Consider the following 24064-nt stretch of genomic DNA (forward strand, 5'->3'; position numbering starts at 1 on the left):
GTGGCTTCACTCTGCTCTCCTTTTCCAAAGCATGGAGCTAACCAGTGAAAATGTTTCTCTGATGCTCCTCATGTACCAACTACAGTGTCCTTAAGCAGAAATCACAAATTTCTGTGAACAGATTTGTATTTTTCTATTGCTTTATGATAGTCATATATAAAGCTGCATAACTGAAAATAGCAATTAAAAAAAACCAAAAAGCCAAAACAAACCCAAATGCTTCTTTAAAGTATTAATTTCTAAGCATTCAAACATGGTCACAATTAATTAATTTGTTTGTTTCTAAGTAGGAAAATGAAATGTTTGAAACAACAGTTTACTTGATGCATATCATCTTTCAAAATTAATCTGGTTTTGGAAACAGTAGGCAGAGAGGAAGTCTTGTATACCACTTGTAAATTAATTAGCAGTAACGGGAGATTAATTTCTCTTCTTAGAACAAAAAAAAAAAAAAAAAAAAAAACACCCAGAGAGTTATTTTTGTTGCTTCCAAATTATCATGATATTCTACAGAAAGATTCTCTTGTGTTTAGGGCTTTGATGTTTGCTCCTTAGGAAAGTTCCAACCATAGATATTGGCTTTGTTGCAAAGTCTATTTTATTGATGTTCTCAATCACTTTTTTTCTCCCCCCCCCAATCAGAATGTCAAATTTTGAGCAGTTTCACTTCGACTTTTACCAGTCCAATTACACCATAGATGACCAAGAAGAAGGTTGCAACAGTTATGGGTCTAATGAAAATCTTTGTGGAAGCAGAAAGTAAGTATGGTATTTAAACAACAAAAACCCCAACACCCAAACAAATGAACAAAAAAACCCCCCTAAAAACAAAACAAAACAAAACAAAAAAGATAGAAAAGGTGATACATCTCAAAGCTCAAATGAAATGAATAACAAAACCCAGCATACAATTGCCAAAAAAGGATTGCATGTTCAACACCAGGGAAGAAATATGAGCCAGAGCAGTAGAAAGACAGGAAGAATCTTATTATTTCATTTTTTTTCTCACATTTTTTAAGCCTTTTGGTGACTTCAGCCTATAGGAGCCCTTTTCTATAGGGAAAGAAGTTCTGAGAGTTTACCCTTAAAGAGGGGATTGAGAGTACCCTCAGCAAGTTCCCCGATGATACAAAACTGGGAGGGGTGGCTGACACCCTGTCAGGCTGTGCTGCCATCCAGCAAGATCTGGACAGGATGGAGAGCTGGTGAAGGAGAACTTCATGAAGTTCAATAAGGACAAGTACAGAGTCCTGCATCTGGGGAGGAATAACAACAGGCACCAGTACAGACTAGGAGTTGTCCTACTGGAAAGCAGCTCCATGGAGAAAGACCTCAGAGTCCCAGTGGACAGCAAGTTCTCCATGGACCAGCAATGAGCCCTTGTGGCCAAGAGGGCAAATGGTATCTTGGGGTGCATTAAGGAAATGTGTCCAGCAGGTCTAGGGAGGTTCTTCTCCCCCTCTACTCTGCCCTAGTGAGACTACACATTGAATAATGTGTCCAGTTTGGGGCTCCCCAGTTCAAGAGTGACTAGGATCTGCTGGAGAGAGTCCAACAGAGGGCTATGATGATGAGTGTGGGACTTGAACCTCCGCTGTGAAGAAAGACTGAGAGACCTGAAGGTGTTTACTCTGGAGGGGAGAAGGCTGAGAGGGGATCTTACCAACATCTGAGGGGTGGGTGTCAGGATGAAGGTGCCAGGCTCTTTTTGGTGGTGCCCAGCGACAGGACAAGGAACAACAGGTACAAGTTGGAACACAGGAAGTTTCACCTATACATGAGGAGACACTTCCGTATGGTGAGGATGATGGAGCACTGGAACAGGCTGTGCAGAGAGGTAGTGGAGTCTCTGTCTCTGAAGGCAATTCAAAACCCATCTGGACATGTTCCTGTGTGATTTATTCTGGGTAGCCCTGCTCTAGCAGGGGTGTTGGACTAGATGATCTTCAGATATGCCTGGGTTCAGAGGGGCTTGCAATGAAGGGAAGCAAATTCACAGTCTGCAGTTTGGCATTCCCTACACTTGGTGGTCACTGTGCCCAGAAACTTTTCCAAATTCCTTAAACTGAAAACCGTTGCAAATTTAAACCATGGCACACCAGCAGCTTTAAGCTATTGCAAAGCTGATCAGTGCAGTTACTCATTTTGCTGTGCTTTGCTTTTCGCTGTCCTAGGAGGCAGACAGGAGAGCAATCTGCAGCCAGCGCTTTTGCCCCATCAGAAATGCTTCCATCCTCCCAGAGTTACACAGGTCAGATTCTGCAGCCAACATACAGCCCCAACTCTTTCTCTCACCTTGATTATGCTGATGGATTTGATGAGGAGCCACCTTTGCTGGAAGGTAAAATAAAACCATGGTCAGCACGTGTGGTCCTGGGGGTACCTGTAGCTTGCCAGCTAGTGGCAGTCACTAGGAAGCATCACCAGAGGTGCCAAGCTTGGCTGTGTGAGCTTCAGACAATTGCCCCTGGCCCCTAAACCTACATTTTATTTTATCTTATTGTTTCCTTTGCCAGAGCAGAGATATATTTCTGTTCAGCCTTATGGCACATACAGCATACATTCATCTGCCACTAGATGACAGCATTACAGCAAGTTTTGCATTCCCATTTCCAAACCCTTTTCCCCCAGCGTTTATCTTGCATGCATGTTGGAACATCTATAATTAATAAATACTGCTCATAACCTTTTTTTTTTTTTTTTTGCATATCTAGTAATAAATGTGATAGTTTGAGGATGCTTGCTTCAGTGAGAAAGGAATTGGGAAAGCTGTTTTCAGCTTCAATTAGTTGATCATTTTAACTAAATGAACAATATCATTGTGTTTGATGGTTCTTAAAGCTAGTGGCTGATTTTGTAGCTTGCAATCTACTTGTGCTGCATTAAAAAAATAGTGGGAGAGTTTGTTTGTGATTATTTAATCAGAATAGAAGATTTAGTCTGCTTTTGCATACTGGAAGGGGAGTTTTTACTACTGCCTTAAAACAATCAATATCAGTCTGATACAGATAATTTCTAGATCTCTAACTCTTAGACCTCCAAGAATGTAACTCCACATGCAACTCACCCAGTGAAAAGGATGTTGAAAGGCAACTGCTTCTAATCCACAGGGATTCAGAGATGCTCTTATCTGTGTACCACATACACCTGACTAAAGACATAGACATTTTAATACAGGATAATTTCATTTATATAGTGTTTGGGCTCAGCTTAAGATGATGGATTGGTGGAGTAAGGTCAAAATTTGGCTTTCCAAACAGATCAAGCAATGTCAGTCTCAGTAATTCTGGCACCAACTTCTGAACCTAAGTTTTCACTGACTGGAGCATCTCAGGGAAGATGATTAGTCCTGCAAGCTGAAGTGTTTCTGCAGTTCAAAGAGAAAACTTTGCCCTGGTGAAGTTAATGCCAGAATTCCCATCAACTTTAATGGGGAAGAATATTGTTCTGTTTCTAGAGGTCTTCAATAATTACTTCTCAAATGCAAAAGAAGTGGAGGGGGGAAAAAGCCTATAAAGCACAGTACAAAGTATTATTAACTTGCCTTGAAGGGAAGAATGTCATTTTTAAGTGCTTCTGGCAGTTCAGGCTTTAGACACATCTCTTGTCAGATTTGCCAGAATTAAAGCATCTATCTCTGTCCTTGGTGTTCTAGAGTATCTTGAATTCTGCAGTTACTCTTAATTAACATATTTTTCAACATCTAAGTTTCTCTGGCATTAGATAGATGAGTTTTAAATATAGGAAAACCCAAATATTAACTCAAAAATGCTGAGGGCTTTTTAAAATTATTTTATTTTATTTTATTATGGTTCACTGCCTAAAAGTGAATTTAATAAATTACTATTCCAATTCAGAACCAGAGCTGACTCTCAGATATACTGAGTATCTAGCAAGGACATCACATTCCCACTACAGAATACACCATCCTACAATATCATCTCTATTAAAGAGATTAATTTCTTTGCTTCTTTGGGGGGTTTTGTGGTTATCTAATGGCTTTCTATAAAAGTGTTGTTTTCTTGTGAGCAATTAACAGCCCTGGAATTTCTCTTTGCAGAACTTGGAATCAATTTTGAGCATATATGGCAGAAAACATTAACAGTTCTAAATCCATTGAAGCCTGCAGATGGCACCATTATGAATGAAACAGACCTCACCGGACCTGTGGTCTTCTGTTTGGCCCTTGGAGCAACGTTGCTGATGGTAGGATGTGGTAGAAGCCTTCAGGGTCTCCTTCTCTGGAGGTCCCTTCCAACCCCTAACATCCTGTGATCATCGAGTCCAACCCCCGTGCCAGAGCAGGACCATGGAATCTAGCACAGATCACACAGGAACACATCCAGATGGGGCTTGAAAGTCTCCAGAGAAGGAGACTCCACAACCTCTCTGGGCAGCCTGTTCCAGTGCTCTGTGACCCTCCCAGTGAAGAAGTTCCTCCTCATGGTGAGGTGGAACCTCCTGTGCTGTAGTTTCTATCCATTGCCCCTTGTCCTATCACAGGGTGCAGCTGAGTAGAAGCTGTCCCCTCCCTCTTGACCCCCAGCCCTCAGATATTTATCAACATCTATTAAATCCCCTTTCAGTCTTCTCTTCTCCAGACTAACCAGCCCCAGGTCTCTCAGCCTCCTCATAGGGCGGTGCTCTAGTCCCTTCAGCTTCCTCAAAGCCCTCCATTGGACTCTCTCGTGTGGTTCCCTGTCCCTCTTGAACTGGGGAGCCCAAAACTGGAGAGCCACAAGGAGGGAGGAAAGAGCCTGAGTTGTCCTTGCCAGTTTATAAAGAGAGAGCAGAATTAGGGCATTGATTAATAAAATTACAGCCTCTTGGGTCTACCTTCTGGACTGTCTAACCCCTGGAGGACTTTTCTGTCTCTATGGTTAAGACTTCCAGTGCTTAACCCCATGACATCTTCTCTCAGTGATCCTTTAGGGAGTGCAGGGATATGTGAAAAAAACCCAACCAAACAAACAATGCAACCAACATTCATTAAACTGAAATGATTTGGAAGAGGAAACTGAAACAGCCTTTTCCTTCCCACCTGAAAATTGCAGTACCTTCCTCCAAGCGTTGCTAATCCTTTCTTAGTTAACATTGGTTTTTTTCTACATCATCTGCTAAATAAAATGCAGTAGCCTGTGTTTAACCTCTTTCCCCTTTATGAACACAGCTTTCCTACACGAGGAAAGTTGAACAGGGATTCTACAGTGCTCCAAATTCATCTATTTATCACCCACAACAGGGGCTCTCCAGTGCTGTTGAAGTACAGCTTGGACTGCTGGCAGCAATTCATCAGACCAGGGGTAAGGTGGGACCCTTCTGGGAAGGGCTTTATTGCTCTGCAGCTGAGGTGAGAGAAACAGGGCTCTAATTCTCCATTTCCTCTGTGATAAATAGTGCTGAATCAGAAGACTCTTGCAAGTTCTTACTCAATTTGCAGTGTCAGTGCCGTACCTTGAATGCACAAACTGCAATATAAATGGCAAGTGTTATTATTATTTATGCCCCTATAAAAATAAGAATCTTTTAAAAGGGTAGAAGAGGCAGGAGGAGAGGGAATAAAAAAAGGGAAAGGAAGTTAGAAGCTAGGGAAGACAGGCTGTTTTCCACCCAGAGAAATAAAGGTATGAGGGGAATAAAAGTAGAAAGTGTTGAATTTATTCTAATCAGGAAAATGGAAGAAAAGCCAAAAGAAAGAAAGAATAGAGGGGAAAAAAAAAAGATAAAAAGTTGCTGTTGGTTTTGCTCCCTTGATTATAATGAATTAACAATTATAATGAATTAAACTACAATTACTGAAATGAAGCACTTCATTGACCATATTTATTGTGGGATATTAAGCATTTTAGGTGCCACTAGATAACCAACTGTTTTCAATGCTGCAGTTTTAGGCCAGCAGAAATCCTCTGATATATACTGGTGGGTTTGTGCCACAGCTTCACAGCAATAGGTCTATGGGATTACCACAGGCCATCTTCCACATTCAGGCTGCTCATGTTATCTCAGATTCATTCGAATGCTAAAGAGGCTCTTCAGCTATGGTATCCTTCTGTATTTGAATAATTCTAATAGTGCCAGGAATGTAATTTGGGTTGAGAGATTTCCAAAAATAATTTATACATTTTATTTAGTTTCAGCTTTTTTTTTTTTTTTTAACTATGGAAAAATGTGCAAAAATATTCTTCAAATTCTTTTTTTTTTTTTTTTAACTATGGAAAAATGTGCAAAAATATTCTTCAAATTCTTTCAGAGCACAGAGGCAAAGAGGAAAGGGTTGTTAGCCTGGCAGCAGGGCCTGTTCTTCCTCAAACTGGCATAAAACACGGCAGCTCCAGTGCAGAGAGAGAAACACATCAGGGAGAAAGTTAGCAGGAAACCTGAGTCTCAGCTGCTTTGCTTTTTACATAGTCATTTGTGCAAAATCAGACTTCCCCATCCACTTGAACTAAGGATAGTAGCCCCCACTCCAGGCAGATGTGAACAAGCACACCAAGTCTGACTTTCCTCTAACCTTGTTCCTTCCGCAGGACAGATTTAGCTCTTTCCATTCATCAAAGCCTGCCAGACTAATCAAGACTGATTCTGGTTTTGCTTACATCACTGAGGATTGGGAGTATTCCCACGTGTGTGAGTCAATATATTTACATATGTTAAGAAAGACTGGAAATGAAATCAACATGTTCAGCTGCCTGTTTCTCTCTCTCGCTCCCCTGCACCACTAAGCAAACATTTCACCGAGTTAGCTGCTAGTGCTACTGCTCCCTTCAGCTGTGTCTCAGTAATTTCTTCATCTTAAACTAAGGAGGGCTGGAGCTCCTCTCCTGTGAGGACAGGCTGAGAGAGTTGGGGTTGTTCACTTTGGAGAAGAGAAGGCTCTGAGGAGACCTTATTGTGGCCTTCCAATATCTGAAGAGGGCTACAAGAAAGCTAGGGAGGGACTTTTTGGGGTGTCAGGTAGTGATAGGACTGGGGGGAATGGATCCAAGCTAGAGGAGGGTAGGTTTAGATTAGATGCTAGGAAAAAGTTCTTCCCCATGAGGGTGGTGAGACACTGGAATAGGTTGCCCAGGGAGGTGGTGGAAGCCTAATCCCTGGAGGGTTTTTAAGGCCAGGCTGAATGTGGCTTTGAGCAGTCTGATCTAGTGTGAGGTGTCCCTGCCCAGGGCAAGGGGATTGGAACTAGATGATCCTTGAGGTCCCTTCCAACCCTGACAATTCTGTGATTCTGTCAATAGTTTTGTGTGCAATAATTAAATGCAGTGAAACAGTCTAAAATATCAGCTTGTAGCTATTGTTACATCTGTTTGAGACAGAGCTTTTCTTAATTGGTTTCTAGTAAAGTATCTATAAGATGACTGCAAGGAGGATGGAACCAGACTCTTCTCTGTTGTGTCTAGTGACAGGACAAGGGGCAATGGACACAAACTGGAGCACAAGAAGTTCCAGATAAGCTTCTTCACTTTGAGGGTGGTAGAGCACTGGAGCAGGCTGCCTTAAGAGTCTGTGGAGTCTCCTTCTCTGGAGTCATTCTAAACTCACCTGGACACTTTCCTATGCAACCTGCTCTAGGTGACCCTGCTCTAGCAGTGAGGTTGGATTAGATGATCTTCAGAGGTGCCTTCAAATCCCCATCATTCTGTGTGTGTACGTGTGACTCTGTGAGAGGCTGCCCCAAACCATGGTGGATGTTAAACTTGCTGCAAAGCTTCCATGACTGCAACTGTAATTGATAATAATCAAAGCTGCTATTGCTCTCCCACACTCTCTCCCTCTAGGCATGAAGCAATTTTTTCCAGATTATTTTATACCACTAGTATGCAAATTCTGGCATAAGTAGGAAGAGCATAGAATCCTAGAATTATTAGATTTGGAAGGGACCTCAAGGATCATCTAGTTCCAACTCCCCCTGCCATGAGCAGGGACATCTCACACTAGATCAGGTTTCATACACTGTTATTTCAGGAATAAGTTATTCCTTTATGGTGGAACTCAGGGATGATGAACAAGCCAGCATGTGGGACGTTGTGAGCCTGTAGGCAACTTGGTTGTGTTTGGCCTCACTTTGAGAACTGGAACCAGAGGAGAGCTCAGAAGTGAGCCAAGCCAGGCTGAAAACAGGATGGCAGTGTAGATGTAGAGTCTCAGGTCTTAGTACCTGAGGCTGCCTTTCATATAAGCATGCACTGATCTCCAACTGAAGCTGGTGAGCTGTCACCAACCTGCAACATTGGAACTTTCAGGTGGTGTCATCACTAGATTAAGCTCTCCCCACTACATTGCTATAAATACTCAAATACTGCTGACATCCAGGGATCAATTTCCATCATCAATCTGGGAGTGAGTAATGCCCTTATGCCTGGAGGTAGCCCTTCAAAATGAGGGCAGGAGATGAAGAAATAGGTGGTACTGTGGCCACTGTTGCCTATCATACTAGCTTGCCTTGTAAATCAGAAACCATCAGGCTCCAGGTTGTCAGGCTGGTACCTTTCACAGGCACTAAATTCACAAAAAAGAATAAAACCTGGAAGAAAAAAAAAAAAAAAACACCTGGGTTTTTTTTCTTTTGCTGGAACAAGAAAAGAACACAAGCTGATAGTTCCTGCTCAGGTTTATGTTGAAACAAGAGTGTTGTATTGATCTAACCTCAGAGTTGTGCCTTTCTTGTGGATGTCAGGGGGAAGAATGGAGATATTCACCCTGGAATCCAACACAATTCCAGCAAAGCTTTACTGGTTTGGTGGGGTTTTTTTGTTTATTTTGTGTATGTGTGTGTGTAGTTTTGTTTGTTTGTTTGTTTTGTTTTTCTGGGTTTTATTTGGTTTTTTTTTGAAGGCTTTCTTAAGGCTGGAGATTTGTAATAAAATGAGGAGCATATCAACTAAACTAAGTCATCATTTCATTTAGCACACTTTCCCACAGCCCCATATACACCCATTGGAAAGATGTTTCCCGACACTAAAGTGTGCTTTCCATAATTTCATCTCACTTTCTTACCAGTTAGACCTTTCCAAGTCACCCCAACCATTACTGTCACAGACAGCAGGAGTGAGAATCAGCCTGATAACTTCAGGCTAGTGACAAGCACATTCTCACACTTTTCTACCTTGAAGTTTTTTTGATGCACAAAGCACCCAAAAGTATCATCTGTGGCTGTGGCAGTTTTAGGCTGTGCCACAGCCTAAAATTTTCCACAGGTCTCGAACAGAAAATGGTAGAAAATAAATAAATCACCATTGGATGTGAAAAAGAAAATAATGGTAAGATCTAAATAATCCCTTGGCCTGGTAGCTAACATAAAATCAGGTGTGTACACTCTTTCTTTTTGGTTTCCTTCTCTCTGGCAGATATTAGCTGGCTTTTGCTTAGCTGTTTCTGACCTTGACTGTGTTCTTTGTTGTGGTTAAGTACTAACAAAGCTACTCTCTGCTCCTCTCTCTTTTACCTTGTACAAGGGGGGAAAGGCGCAGGGAGGAGGAAGCTGTTAATAACCCCTGGTTTTGTCCAGGGGTGTTCTTGTGTTGCTTGTAAATATACATAAATATTGTATATTTTGTACATATTCATTGCATTTCATATTTCTAGATCTCAGTGTGCTTGTAAATATAGCTTCATTTGCTTTCAATGGAGCTGGTCTGGCAATTTTTATGTTGGGGGTGATTTCAACCCCCCACAGTGGCTTACAACCGAACTGCTGTCAGTGAAGCAGAGAGAGGGTGTCAGCAAGAAAAGGCAACAAACCTAGTGTTAGTCTTAGGTCTTCTACCACCACTTTCCAATCTCTTGTTCACTTCATACCTCCTCATCTTTGTTCCAGGCAGGAAAAGTTCATTTCAGCTATGTGTATGGCATGAGTGCCATCGGGTGCCTTGCTATGCACGCCCTACTGAACTTGATGAGCGTCTCAGGAGTCTCACATGGCTGTGTTGCAAGTGTCTTGGGCTACTGCCTGCTGCCCATGGTGATCCTGTCCTCTACTGCAGTCATCTTCTCATTACAGTAAGTACCAATCTATGGCAACAGGAATCAAGTGTCTTGAGCTATTGCCTGCTGCCCATGGTGCTCCTGTCCTCTTCTGCAGTCCCCTTCTCACTGTGCTAAGCACCAGTCTATGGCAACAGGCATCACAGGGAGGAAAGTAAGCCAGAAAGCTGATGTTATGCAAAACGTTTTGTTATGGTTTAAGTAGTGAATTTTGGCAGCTGAAACAGTGAAAGAAATACTACTTTGGACAAAACTGGATGATATTTGAGAGGGGTAATCCATGCTCATTTTTAGTAAGTTCTTAATTCCATCACTTACTCCAAGTAAGAGAATGCCTTTGATCTTTGCAGTAGTCTTGGATGTGTTTTTTGTGTGGCAGAAATATCTGAACCAGACATCAGATACGTGGCTGATAGCAGGTATCTGCCTGATTTTTCCAGATTTTGCTTTAAGATTGTTCCTTTGTTTATTTATTTTTCAAATCATAGCACCAGGCTCTCATTCTTAGCCTTCATTTCCTTCTATAGACTGGCTCCTGTGTGGCAGAATGAAACAAACCACTCTTGAAAAGGCTTGGAGCATTGGAACAAGTGTTTGAGATGTAAAAGAGTGGTGTACTCTGAGGTCTAGTTGTGGTGTAATTGCAACCCTGAAAATAACTGAACACTTTGCAAACCCAAGTGTGTGGTGGCATATGTATCTGTGCCTGTGGAGCAGGGGGGTTGGTGGTGTTCAGCAACATGCCTATAAATAGGAAATTTGTATGCAAGCCTCTCCTTCCTCCTCATTCTGCAAACCTTTTGAGATACAGGCTGTGTTTACCTCTCTGTTCACAAGCAGCAAAGTACAAGGCAGCTCCAGGTCTTGCCTGAAGGCCTTCAGCAGTACTTTTATCCATCATTAGCACATTATTAATAACGATTCCCCTCCTGAATATTTGGTGTTCACTCACCAGCCTGTAATGTATGGGACTTGGCAGCTGATGAAAAAGAAAATGCCCCTGTTTGAGTTTTTGGGGTTGATTTTTTTTTTTTTTTTTGAAAAGCAACATTTTCATGTCTGTATATATTATTTTAAAGGAAATTATATAATGTGATGATGGTTTTGGTATAATCCTTGTTGGATTTTTCTGTGGTGGTATGGTGGCTTAACTTGACCCATATTCCATGTATTAAAGTACCCAGTTTTGGGCTTCCCAGTTCAAGAGAAACAAGGATCTACTCAAGAGAGTCCAAAGGAGAGCTACAAGAATGATGAAGGGACTGGAGCACTGCCCTATGAGGAGAGGCTGAGAGCCCTGGGGCTGGTTAGTCTGGAGAAGAGAAGACTGAGAGGGGATTTAATAAATGTTTTTCAATATCTGAGGGCTGAGGGTCAAGAGGGAGGGGACAGGCTCTGCTCAGCTGCACCCTGGGATAGGACAAGGGGTAATGGATAGAAACTGCAGCACAGGAGGTTCCACCTCAGCATGAGGAGGAACTTCTTCACTGTGAGGGTCACAGAGCACTGGAACAGGCTGCCCAGGGGAGTTGTGGAGTCTCCTTCTCTGCAGACTTTCAAGGCCTGCCTGGATGTGTTCCTGTGTGACCTATGCTAGATTGTATGATCCTGCTCTGGCAGGGGGGTTGGATGCAATGACCTTCAAAGGTCCCTTCCAACCCCTAACATCCTATGGTCCTATGATCCTGAGCTCTCCTTGATGAGATGAACAGTAGTGACACTGAAGAAACCATTTATTCTCTGTTCTCCTACAATTCCCATATTTTCTTGATTAACTTGCTTAATAATCCACGCTAATAATAGGTGCAGATGCATAATTACAGCACAGATGGGGCAAACTCCAGACCAGCTGTTACAACTGCACAGGGTACTGTTGTCTGTACAAGGAATCCCCTGATCACACACTGCATGGTTGTAAAATGCTTTTAATTTACAGAAAGCAAATCTTTTGGAGATCTCTAGGTGCTATTCTCTGACAGCCTTTACAAAAATCAACCTTTATTTGCTAACATTCAGTGCCTATCACCAGGATTCTGCAATCCTTTCTCATTCACTATATGAAACTGATTGACCACAGCCAGGATGAGGTTTCACTATTGCAAACAAGCAACCAAAATGAAGGGGCAACTTTTAAAACATCCAACATTTTGAATGCCTAAATGTCTTTAAAAAGGCAAAGGAAAACCAGTCATGCATTCATGATATCTTTTCTTTTTCCTAAATATTTGTTAAAATGTTATTCTTGTCTATTTCAAAGTGTGAAGTAAATTCAATGCAAACATTCTAAGATAATCATAGAATGGTTTGGGTTGGAAGGGACCTCCAAAGGTCATCTAGTCCAGCACCCCTGTAGTGAGCAGGGATATTGCAGAGACAAATCCTAATCCAGCAATTTTCAGTTCTCTTGATTAGCTGTTTCACTGCACCTGAATAAAAAAGCAAAATATGGAACATTTTGGGTGCTGAATATCCTCAAAGAGAAAAGAGTTCTCTTATGCAAACTTGTATGGAACCAGATTGCTTTCTCTGCTGATATCATGAGTGGGACAAGCTGACCAAGCCATCTTTCTGAGAGAAACAGCAGGAGACTTTTTCTCTGAATAAACCAAACAATTCATTACTATGACAAAGCCATTTCCTTATCTAAACAGTAAAGGAAATGAGTGCAAGAGTGGAGGAAGAAATTCTTAGACCCAGTCGAGTTGATTCAAAGGACCCATCTGCAGGTTGTGAGAGAGAGGGGTAGAGAGGATCCACTCATGTCTGTCCCCACAGCTCAGTTTCATGTCAGTACACCCTCAGACCTCTTCTTAGTCACTGTTGGCATGATGGTTGGACTCGATGATCTTGGAGGTCTTTTCCAACCAAAACACTTGAATGATTCTCTCTGCCTTTTGCTCGAGGATTTGGCTTTCATGGACATTCCAGACAGGAACTCTCTGCTGAAGCCAAACCATTCCTTTTGGCAGCAACATGCTGTTAGATCAAGGAGTGAATTTATGAGAGCACAGAGAGATCTCTTGGCTCCAATAGGGTTTTATGTCCTTTTCATCCTGCTCGCTGCCAGTTCTGGAGCAAACCATGAGAGGCCATTGGACTTCAGTGCAAGGCAGAACAGCTCTAAAGTGTATGCTTTGAGATGGCCCCCTAAAGAGGCATTATACTAGCTGAAAATTGTCACCACACAGTATGTTCCTGTCGCATCCCAGCCCTCTGCCAGCATGGGTACCAGCTCAAAGACTCATCCACACCAGCTCTAAATTTCTGTTGTTCAGGTCAGCATCTTAACATCTCCACTTGGAGCAGAGACCAAGATCTTGGTTCACACAGCCCAGGGTGATTTCTCTGAATGCCACTGTGTAGGTTTAAAGAGCACTTAAGATGAGGATATTAACTCACATGCTCTTTAATAGTTATTTTTAGCAGGATGAAGTTGCAGTGAGGTGCTGAGTCACCTTAAAATCAATTCTCTCTTTCCTCCCTCAAAGTCTCAAAAGCTGACAACACCAAGTACCTTACTGGCCTGGAGATAATGCACTATGAGCTATCTAAAATGAACTTTCTTATGTGATGTGATTGCATGATGTATACTGAAATAAGGAGAGCTTTACTCATCATGGTTTAATTGCAATAATAATATTAGTGGAGATTATTTCTTGCAAATGGACCCAAGTATGTGGATGTAGTCATTTTCCCACTTCTGGTTCTGTTTTGCTAATACTTCAGAGGAGTGTGGCACCAGGAAGCCCCTTAGGAAGTGGCAGAGGTTCATTCCTTGTTAAAGTCCTTCATATTGACACAGCCAAAGTGTAATGCAGCAGATCTCATGATGCTCTCCAGGTGTTTTCCATAGCACATGATTCACACATTCACAGACTGCATTGGGTTGCAAGAGACCCTGAAAGGTTGTCTTGTCCAACCCCCCTTCAGTCAGTAAGCCTCACCTTGAATATGTCCAGGGATGGGGCCCCAGCCACCTCCCTGGGCAACCTGTTCCAGTGTTTCACTACCCTCATGGTAAAGAGCTTGTTCCTAATAGCCAATCTAAATCTGCTTTTCTCTAGTTTCAAGCCATTGCCCCTCATCCTATCACTACAGGCCTTTGGAAACAGTCTCTGTCCATCCTGCTTGTAGGCTCCCTTCATGTGCTGGAAGGTCATTATTAGGTCTCCCAAAGCCTTCTCTTCTCCAGTCTTGTTTCTCTTAATTATCCTTAGGTTGCTTTGCTGAAATGCACTTTATGCAATCCCACAAACAAGGCTGTGCTGTGGCCATGCAATATCTGGTCATTCATAAACACCTTCCTTTTGCTCTCAGACAATTTTGCCCCAACCACCTCCCTGGGCAACCTGTTCCAGTGTTCCACTACCCTCATGGTAAAGGAGCCATTCCTTCTACAAGACGATTTGGGCTGTAATAGGATCTTTGGTAACTTTATAATTAATTCTAGCTGCTGCATCTGCTGGAGCCACAGAAGATTTATTTGGAAATGTATTGTCCTCTTCACTCTACTTCTGACCAAGCTGCTGCTTTTATCCATGCTGCAGAAATTACCTTTCTGTTTCCTGTTACTATTTTAATTTGTTTCTCAGGCTTGACTTTCATTATGTCAGTCAGTCCTTGGTTCTTCCAGTCAGTGCTTCCTTATCAATAACAAGATGCTAGGCATAAGCTTGAGTAAGATTCTGATTTTGCTAATAAGGTTTGCTCATGAATGGACTCTGTCATGTTTCTTCTGTCTTTTCTCCTAGGGGGACCCTGGGAACTTTGTTAGCTCTGCTTGTTGTTGGATGGTGCAGTTTGTCAGCCTCCAAAATTTTTACCTCTGCATTAGCCATGGAAGGACAACAGCTTCTTATTGCCTACCCCTGTGCTTTACTCTATGGACTTTTTGCACTTCTAACAGTTTTTTGAGCTGTATTTTCTGGCAGCCTTATTATAGCCTGTTTATGGTTGTTGCAGGGAACAGGGGTTGTTTACTTATTTTTAGATTGCCTGCAGTTGCATTTAGTTCCATTAACAAAATTAGATTATATGACTTACCTTTTACTTGCCTAATGACTGATAATGAAAGAAAGGGGGAAAAAAAGAAGCTAACAGGTAGTTGGCTGCAATAATGATGGTTTGAAAGTCTTACAGCTTAAAGGAAAAAAAAACACATTGGAGACTGTAGTAAAATGGGGAAAAAATAATAAATTATAATTAAAAAAAATGTTCTGAGTATTTAATCTATAATGCATATACCAGAGACTAACTGGAAAGCAGTAATGTAAATATTGAATAGACCTAGTGAATCAAATTAAAATCTACACTGATTTGTTTGAGAAAGAGCAGTTTGCCATCTTGTATGATTGCTAATGGATAACCAGAATTTATGTGTGTGAGGTTGTTGTTTTTTGTTTGTTTTTTTTTTGGGGGGGGTGGGGGGTTGGTTTGTTTGGGGTTTTTTGTTTGTTTGGGTTTTGTTTGTTTGTTTGTTTTTACAGAAGAGTTGAGTGGCCGTGCTTTGTGATTTTGAAGCATTGTCCAAGAACAGATTCCTGCCATGGAGGGAGGAAGCTAAGGGTGTCAGCTCATCTGTTCTTTAAGAGGTGTTGCTGTCCAAAACACTGTTGTAGTTTGTAATGTACAGTGATGTTATATTTTCAAATTGCCACTAAACCGCTTCCTGCTGTCACTGCAGAAAAGCACCACAAAAAGCAAAGCCAGCTCCTAAAAATGTCTCATGAAAGACACAACTGTGTCTGAGCAAACAAAATACAAATCTCCACAATTTTATTGTCGCCCCATTCCTCCTCCCTGCCCACCCCCCCAAAAAAAAAGAAAAAAAAAAACCTATTGCTGCTTTTAGTTTTCCAGGAACCTAACATTTTTATAACAGCCATGAAGCATGGAATGCACAAGATGGTGTTTCAAAATATCACATCAGAAGTATCAAGCCATCAAGAGGAAATGGAGGTGTGTGTGCAGTCGTAACAAGAACCAGATCCAGTGGTAGTGAAAATGAATGTGGCTGTAGAAATGGCTGGGGAAAAGAGATGACATAAAGGGGAATGCAAAGGAAAGAAATGGCAGCAGATTGTTTTGTCAGTGTTTTATAGAATCACAGAATGGTCTGGGTTGGAAGGGACCTCCAAAGGTCATCCAGTCCAACCCCCTCTGCAGTCAGCAGGGGCATCCTCAACTAGATCAGGCTGCCCAGAGCCCTCTCAAGCCTTGCCTTAAATATCTCCAGGGTTGCCCACCCACATCCCTGGGCAACCTGTTCCAGTGTTCCACTACCCTCATGGTAAAGAATCTGTTCCTAACATCCAAAGAACCTGTTCCTAACATCCAAAGAACCTGTTCCTAACATCCAGGGTGTCTTCCTTCTTGATTATTATCCACTGCATGCATTATTTTGATCTCTTTGGTGAAATGCTCACAAAATATATATCTCTCTTTAGACAGGGGACCTGTGGGAGAGGGTCCTGATACTGCAGGCACTTATACAGAAGTTTAGCATGGAAAAACTGCTCAAAACTACTTAAAATTAATTCTGTTCCTCATCCTTTTCAGGTCAGGGGTAAATTAGACCATCAGTCTCTTCTCAAGCTGGTAATCCTGTTTCTGAATTGAAAGAGCCTTTGGTAAAAATATTTCCCATTACTGGCATATCTGGGATTTTTTCAGAACTCTTGTGCAAAGCATTCTGGAATTCATTTTACTGCACTCCAGTGGAACTGGTTCAGGCTAGGGGTCATGAGAAGTAAACCAAAGGTAATGTGTAATTAGCCAATTCCTGGAAAAGTCACAACTCATTTGTGGAAAAATACTTGGTGCATTTATCCATTTCTTTGTTGCAAGGCTATGAATAGGCTGCCCATGGAGGTTGTGGCTGCCTCCTCCCTGGGGGTGTTCAAGGACAGGTTGGATGAGGCCTTGAGCAGCCAAGTCTAGCTGAGAGCTGTCCCTGCCCATGGCAGGGAGGTTCGAGTAGATGATCTCTAAGGTCCCCTCAACCTAAGCCATTCTATGATTCCTTGATGATTCTATGATCCAGAAACAGGATGAATTTGTTAGCTACAAGCTACAGCAGCAGAAGCTCAACAAACAAACAAGGAGCCAAGGTTTTTTCTTACCTCTCAACACAGAAAAGACCCACAGCAGAATAAATAAATAAGAAATAAATACTACAACTACAAGTGTAGACATATCAGAGCCAAAATTCTGGCAGGGAGGTTGGAGTAGATGATCTCTGAGGTTCCTTCCAGCCTAAGCTATTCTATGATTCTATCATTCTGTGAACACAGGCACAGAGAGACAATGTTGGAGGCATGGCCCTGGAGCAAATTGTGGCTCTAACTAGACTGGATCTAGCTGCCTATGAGTGGGAAGTGTTTGAATTTGGCAGATCAGCAATTGTGAGCAGAGCAGATCTGGTCCTGCTGTATCAGGGAGTAAATTTGCCACTGATGAGGCACAGGCAAACATGTCAAGTGTCTCCAGGGCATTGTTATAAAATCAGGCAGTATCTTCAGGGGATCTACAAGAAAGCTGGGGAGGGACTTTTTAGGGTGTCAGGCAATGATAGGACTAGGGGGAATGGAACAAAACTAGAAATGGGTAGATTCAGATTGGATGTCAGGAAAAAAATCTTCCCCATGAGGGTGGTGAGACACTGGAACAGGTTGCCCAGGGAGGTGGTGGAAACCTCATCCCTGGAGGTTTTTAAGGCCAGCCTGGATGTGGCTCTGGGCAACCTGCTCTAGTGTGAGGTGTCCCTGCCCATGGCTGGGGGGGTTGGAACTAGATGATGCTTGAGGTCCTTTCCAAGCCTGACAATTCTATGATTCTATGATTTACTGTACACTAATGGCATTCTCCTGTCTGAAGAGGGAAATATTCATATAGTTGCACTTCCTCTGAAGATCAGAAAAGATGATTTAGAAACACTTTGATCCATTTTTGTCCTGCACTTCCAATTATCATTCATATTGCCTAAAACAAGTATAAAATGGCTCTATTCTGCAGCATTTTATAGTCATTTGCATCCTGATCTGCATGATATGAATGGCAGGGGAACCAATGAGTCAAACCATCAATTTGTCTTTTGATGTCATAGACAAGTCACATTGCTTGTGGGGAAAATGAACACCTTGAAATTTTGGCACAACATTTACAAAGGAAATTCTGCTCTAATTATAGCTTTATGTTTGTTCTCTCAGAATTTACAGCTCTTTTTTTTTTTTTTTCATTTCTTTTTTTCACTGAGATGCCTCTTCATCATTTTAAATGCTAACTTCTTAATTTCAATAACTTCCCTGGCTTTGCTCTTTACCCATCCTGATTTCCTTTCACCTGCTCTCAAAGGATTTCCAGCAAGCAGTATACATTGGTGCTGTGCTCCCAGAGTGGTGTCCTTCAGATGTCTCTGTGCTGCCTGTGAGCATTCCAATCTCTTAGCCAGCCTTCTTTAACTTCTTTTAAACAGGAATTCTCCTTTTCACATAATTGTCCTTTCTGAAGGTCAGCATGGCCATGGGGATGCTTTCAGCCCTCTTGTTCCTATAGAATCATAGAAATCATAGAATGGTCTGGGTTGGAAGGGACCACCAAAACTCATCCAGTCCAGTCCCCTCTGCAGTCAGCAGGGACATCCTCAACTAGATCAGGTTGCCCAGAGCCCTGTTGAGCTCCACCTTGAATATCTCCAGGGATGGGGCCTCAACCACCTCGCTGGGCAACCTGTTCCAGTGTTCCACCACCCTCATAGTAAAGAACCTGTTCCTAATGTCCAATCCAAATCTGCTCTTCTCTAGTTTGAAGCCATTGCCCTTTGTCCTGTCACTGCAGGTTTTAGTAAACAGTCCCTCTGCATCCTTCTTGTAGCCCCCTTCAGGTACTTTCAGGCTGCTATTAGGTCTCCTGCAGCCTCCTCTTCTCCAGGCTGAACACCCCCAGCTCCCTCAGCTTGCCCTTGTAGCAGAGGTGCTCCAACCCCCTGAGCATTTTCGTGGCCCTCCTCTGGACCTGCTCCTGTGTGCTTCCTGACTCTAAAATTGTCATGGTGACTATTACAAGCACTTACTTCTTCATAAATAAGTGTTGCTTTGGTCTAAGGTCATTTCCAAATGTGCCTGTTTGGTAATGTTCTCTTGTTCTGCCTCTCTGGACAGGCTTTCCCAACAGCACCTAGCTTTCCTGTCTTCCTCTTATCTGGGCCATTGTGTTTCCCTCCCTCTCATCATTCCATAAAAGTTTAAACACAAGCCTGGCAAGCTATTGCTTTCAACTTGCCAAAAAAGAGGATTATAAAATAGTAATGGGTCACAGACTGATTTTTAATTCATGTTTCTCACCCCAAAGAGTTAACAATAATCACAAGACTTAAACATAAGCTTCAAAGCAAAAGGTGGAGGGGAAAACTGTGGATTTGGAGGGTGAAAGTTTCTAATCTGTTTTTGGTTTCTGGGTTTTCAGGGCATGCACAGTAAAATGCAATTCTGAATGTGCATTCACACACAAAAATGGGCACTCATTTAGTTCCTTTCTGGGTGTTCGTTTGTTTTTTTTTCAAATGGTGATGCCAGTATTGGATACAGGCGGTACAGGAGACAAAGTGCTTGGTCTTGCTGGTCTTCCACTGCACTTCTTGTGTGCCAGATGTACTCAAGGTCACCCTCAGAAATGAGAGCTTGCAGCACCCTGCTGTAGTCTAAACATTTTTGCTGTTCTATTGCAACACGATGTAGGAGAGCATGAAAGTGAAGGTTTCCTGAGTGAGAGGAGACTACAGCATGAGTCAGAGTACACACAGAGTGATGGTAAAATGGTTATCATCTGAACAGCAGCTGCTGACAGAACATCAGCTTGCATCCACAGACCCGCTCTCCTTGGCAAGCCAAGGGCCACATTTGTAGCATCAACATTCCCCCTAGTTATCAAAAATCATCTTGTCAGATGTCATCCTTAAAAGGTTATAATACAGGCCTTGAATGGTTTAACTGTTGGTAAACTGAATCTGGGACTGAAGGCTGCTGACACATTGAATTGGACACAGGCAGGGCTTGCTGGTGAAATAGCTCCATTAACAAAGGGGCTTCAGCATGGAAGCCCCAGCAAGGTTATGCACAAAAGCAGTGAAACATGACTGCATTGTTTATGTCACTTGAGAACGAGACATGACAGCTCTGTGTCTTGTCTTAGACCTCTCTCTTTTATTTCAGCTCCTTGCTAAAAGGCCATCTTCACATGTTGGGCATTTTCTGCCCCCTGAATGGTCTTAAGTGAATTTTGCAGTAATTGTTGCATTACTGACCCTTATTCATATCAATAACAGGTGTAAGTGAAGCAAGAATTCAGTAAATTGTCTCTCTTTTAAATTTCCTTTTCCCCACCTCCATTATCAGGAGCGTAATTAGTGCTTAGGCTGTGGTGGGTTTGTTCATGCTTGGTAGCCAAAACTAGACATACGTGATACTGGGGTGCATTAACAAAAGGGTGGCCAGCAGCTCTAGGGGGGGTTCTCCTCCTCCTCTACTCTGCCCTGCTGAGACCACACCTGCAACCCTGTGTCCAGTTTTGGGGTCTCCATTTCAAGAGAGAGAGGGATCTGCTGGAGAGAGTCCAATGGAAGGCTGCAGGGATCATTAAGGGACTTGACCACCTCTCCTGTGAAGAAAGACTGAGACCTGGAGCAGTTTAGTCTTAAGAATGCTGAGAGGTGATCTGATGAACATCTGTAACTATCTGAGGGCTGCATGTCAAGATGAAGGAGCCAGGCTCTTTTAAGCAGTTCCCAGTAATACACAAAGAACAATGGGCATAAGCTGCAACACAGGAAAATCCACCTCAACATGAGGAGAAACTTCTTTCCAGTGAGGGTGACAGAGCCCTGGAAGAGGCTGCCCAGAGGAGTTGTGGAGTCTCCTTCTCTGGAGACTTCCCAAACCCACCTGGATGCATTCCTGTGCAGACTCCCCTAAGTGATGCTGCTCTGGCAGGGGGGTTGGACCTGCTGATCTCTTGAGATCCCTTCCAACTCCTAATATTGTATGATCCTATGATATACACATACCTATGTTATATAGAGATAGAGATAGAGATGGTAGAGATAGAGATAGAGATAGAGAGAGAGAGAGAAGGTAGAGATGATATATATTTAGAGAGAGAGAGAGATAGAGAGAGAGAGAGAGAGAGAGAGAGAGAGATGATAGAGATGATATAGAGATAGAGATATAGATAGAGAGAGAGAGAGAGATGGTAGAGATGATATAGAGATAGAGAGATAGAGATAGAGAGAGAGAGAGAGAGAGATGGTAGAGATGATATAGAGATAGAGATAGAGATAGAGAGATAGAGAGAGAGAGATGGTAGAGATGATATAGAGATAGAGATAGAGAGATAGAGAGAGAGAGAGATGGTAGAGATGATATAGAGATAGAGATAGAGAGAGAGAGAGAGAGATGGTAGAGATGATATAGAGATAGAGATATAGAGATAGAGAGAGATGGTAGAGATGATATAGAGATAGAGATAGAGAGATAGAGAGAGAGAGAGATGGTAGAGATGATATAGAGATAGAGATAGAGATATAGAGATAGAGAGAGAGAGATGGTAGAGATGATATAGAGATAGAGAGAGAGAGAGAGAGAGATGGTAGAGATGATATAGAGATAGAGATATAGAGAGATGGTAGAGATGATATAGAGATAGAGAGAGAGAGAGAGAGAGAGATGGTAGAGATGATAGAGAGATAGAGATATAGAGAGATGGTAGAGATGATATAGAGATAGAGAGAGAGAGAGAGAGAGAGAGAGATGGTAGAGATGATAGAGAGAGAGAGAGAGAGAGAGAGAGATGGTAGAGATGATATAGAGATAGAGATATAGAGATAGAGAGAGATGGTAGAGATGATAGAGAGATAGAGATAGAGAGAGAGAGAGAGAGAGAGAGAGATGGTAGAGATGATATAGAGATATAGAGAGAGATAGAGATAGAGATGATAGAGATAGAGATAGAGATAGAGATAGAGATAGAGATAGAGATAGAGAGGGAGAGAGATACAGATAGAGATAGAGATAGAGATAGAGATAGAGATAGAGATGGTAGAGATAGAGATAGAGATAGATAGATAGATGGTAGAGATGAGACAGAGATAGAGATAGAGATATAGAGATAGAGATGGTAGAGATAGATATATATAGAGAGATAGATGGTAGAGATGATATAGAGATAGAGATAGAGATAGAGATAGAGATAGAGATAGAGATAGAGATAGAGATAGAGATAGAGATGGTAGAGATAGAGATAGAGATAGAGAGAGATAGAGATAGAGATAGAGATGGTAGAGATAGAGATAGAGATAGAGATAGAGATAGAGATGGTAGAGATAGAGATAGAGATAGATAGATAGATGGTAGAGATGAGACAGAGATAGAGATAGAGATAGAGATAGAGATAGAGATAGAGATATAGAGATGGTAGAGATAGAGATAGAGATAGAGATGGTAGAGATGATATAGAGATAGAGATAGAGATAGAGATGGTAGAGATGATATAGAGATAGAGATAGAGATAGAGATAGAGATAGAGATAGAGATAGAGATAGAGAGATAGAGATAGAGATAGAGATAGAGATAGAAATAGAGATAGAGATAGAGATAGAGATAGAGAGAGATAGAGATAGAGAGATAGAGATGAGATAGAGATAGAGATAGAGATAGAGATAGAGATAGAGATAGAGATGGTAGAGATAGAGATAGAGATGGTAGAGAGAGAATGACAGAGATGATAGAGATAGAGATAGAGATAGAGATAGAGATAGAGATGATAGAGATAGAGATAGAGATAGAGATAGAGATAGAGATGGTAGAGATAGAGATAGAGATGGTAGAGATGATATAGAGATAGAGATAGAGATAGAGGTAGAGATAGAGATAGAGATAGAGATAGAAATAGAGAGATAGAGATAGAGATAGAGATAGAGATAGAGATAGAGATAGAGATAGAGATAGAGATAGAGATAGAGATAGAGATAGAGATAGAGATAGAGATAGAGATAGAGATAGAGATAGAGATAGAGATAGAGATAGAGAGAGAGATAGAGAGAGATAGAGATAGAGAGATAGAGATAGAGATAGAGAGATAGAGATAGAGATAGAGATAGAGAGATAGAGATAGAGATAGAGATAGAGATAGAGATAGAGATAGAGGTAGAGATAGAGAGAGAGAGAGAGAGATAGAGATAGAGATAGAGATAGAGATAGAGATAGAGATAGAGATAGAGATAGAGATAGAGATAGAGATAGAGAGAGAGAGATAGAGATAGAGAGATAGAGATGAGATAGAGATAGAGAGATAGAGATAGAGATGGTAGAGAGAGAGAGATGAGAGAGATAGAGATAGAGATAGAGAGAGAGATGATAGAGATAGAGATAGAGGTAGAGATAGAGATAGAGATAGAGATAGAGATAGAGATAGAGATAGAGATAGAGATAGAGATAGAGATAGAGATAGAGATAGAGATAGAGATGGTAGAGGTAGAGATAGAGATAGAGATAGAGATAGAGATGATAGAGATAGAGATAGAGATAGAGATGATAGAGGTAGAGATAGAGATAGAGATGATAGAGATAGAGAGAGAGATAGAGACAGAGATAGAGATAGAGATAGAGATAGAGATAGAGATAGAGATAGAGATAGAGATAGAGATAGAGATGATAGAGGTAGAGATAGAGATAGAGATAGAGATAGAGATGGTAGAGAGAGAGAGAATGACAGAGATGATAGAGATAGAGATAGAGATAGAGATAGAGATAGAGATAGAGATAGAGATAGAGATAGAGATAGAGATGGTAGAGGTAGAGATAGAGATAGAGATAGAGATAGAGATAGAGATAGAGATAGAGATGGTAGAGAGAGAGAGAATGACAGATGATAGAGATAGAGATAGAGATAGAGATAGAGATAGAGATAGAGATAGAGATAGAGATAGAGATAGAGATAATGATAGGGAGAGACAGAGATAAGGATAGATATGATAGGTTACCAGATACTGGAGCTGCAACAAGTTCTGGCCACTGCATCACCATTTTTAGGA

General features: G+C 41.7%; 1 protein-coding gene across 1 annotated transcript; it reads left to right on the forward strand.

Annotated features, from left to right (window-relative positions):
- The first annotated feature begins 643 nt into the window (after nucleotides 1-643).
- YIPF7 (Yip1 domain family member 7) lies at nucleotides 644-15158 on the forward strand. Its single transcript, XM_054383151.1, has 5 exons — nucleotides 644-759; nucleotides 2175-2341; nucleotides 4061-4206; nucleotides 9815-9996; nucleotides 14733-15158. The coding sequence occupies exons 1-5, from the start codon at nucleotides 644-646 to the stop codon at nucleotides 14893-14895; spliced, it is 774 nt and encodes a 257-aa protein (XP_054239126.1). The 3' UTR covers nucleotides 14896-15158.
- Nucleotides 15159-24064: the final 8906 nt, after the last annotated feature.

This window comes from Indicator indicator, chromosome 8 (genome assembly GCF_027791375.1).
Source record: "Indicator indicator isolate 239-I01 chromosome 8, UM_Iind_1.1, whole genome shotgun sequence".
Classification (NCBI taxonomy): domain Eukaryota; kingdom Metazoa; phylum Chordata; class Aves; order Piciformes; family Indicatoridae; genus Indicator; species Indicator indicator.

Excerpts from the sequence above, each read along its gene's own strand:
- YIPF7 (XM_054383151.1), top strand. The coding sequence starts at position 644 with ATGTCAAATTTTGAGCAGTTTCACTTCGACTTTTACCAGTCCAATTAC. Across the intron at positions 2,342-4,060 it reads GGAGCCACCTTTGCTGGAAG|AACTTGGAATCAATTTTGAG; the intron begins GTAAAATAAAAC and ends TTCTCTTTGCAG. Across the intron at positions 9,997-14,732 it reads GCAGTCATCTTCTCATTACA|GGGGACCCTGGGAACTTTGT; the intron begins GTAAGTACCAAT and ends CTTTTCTCCTAG.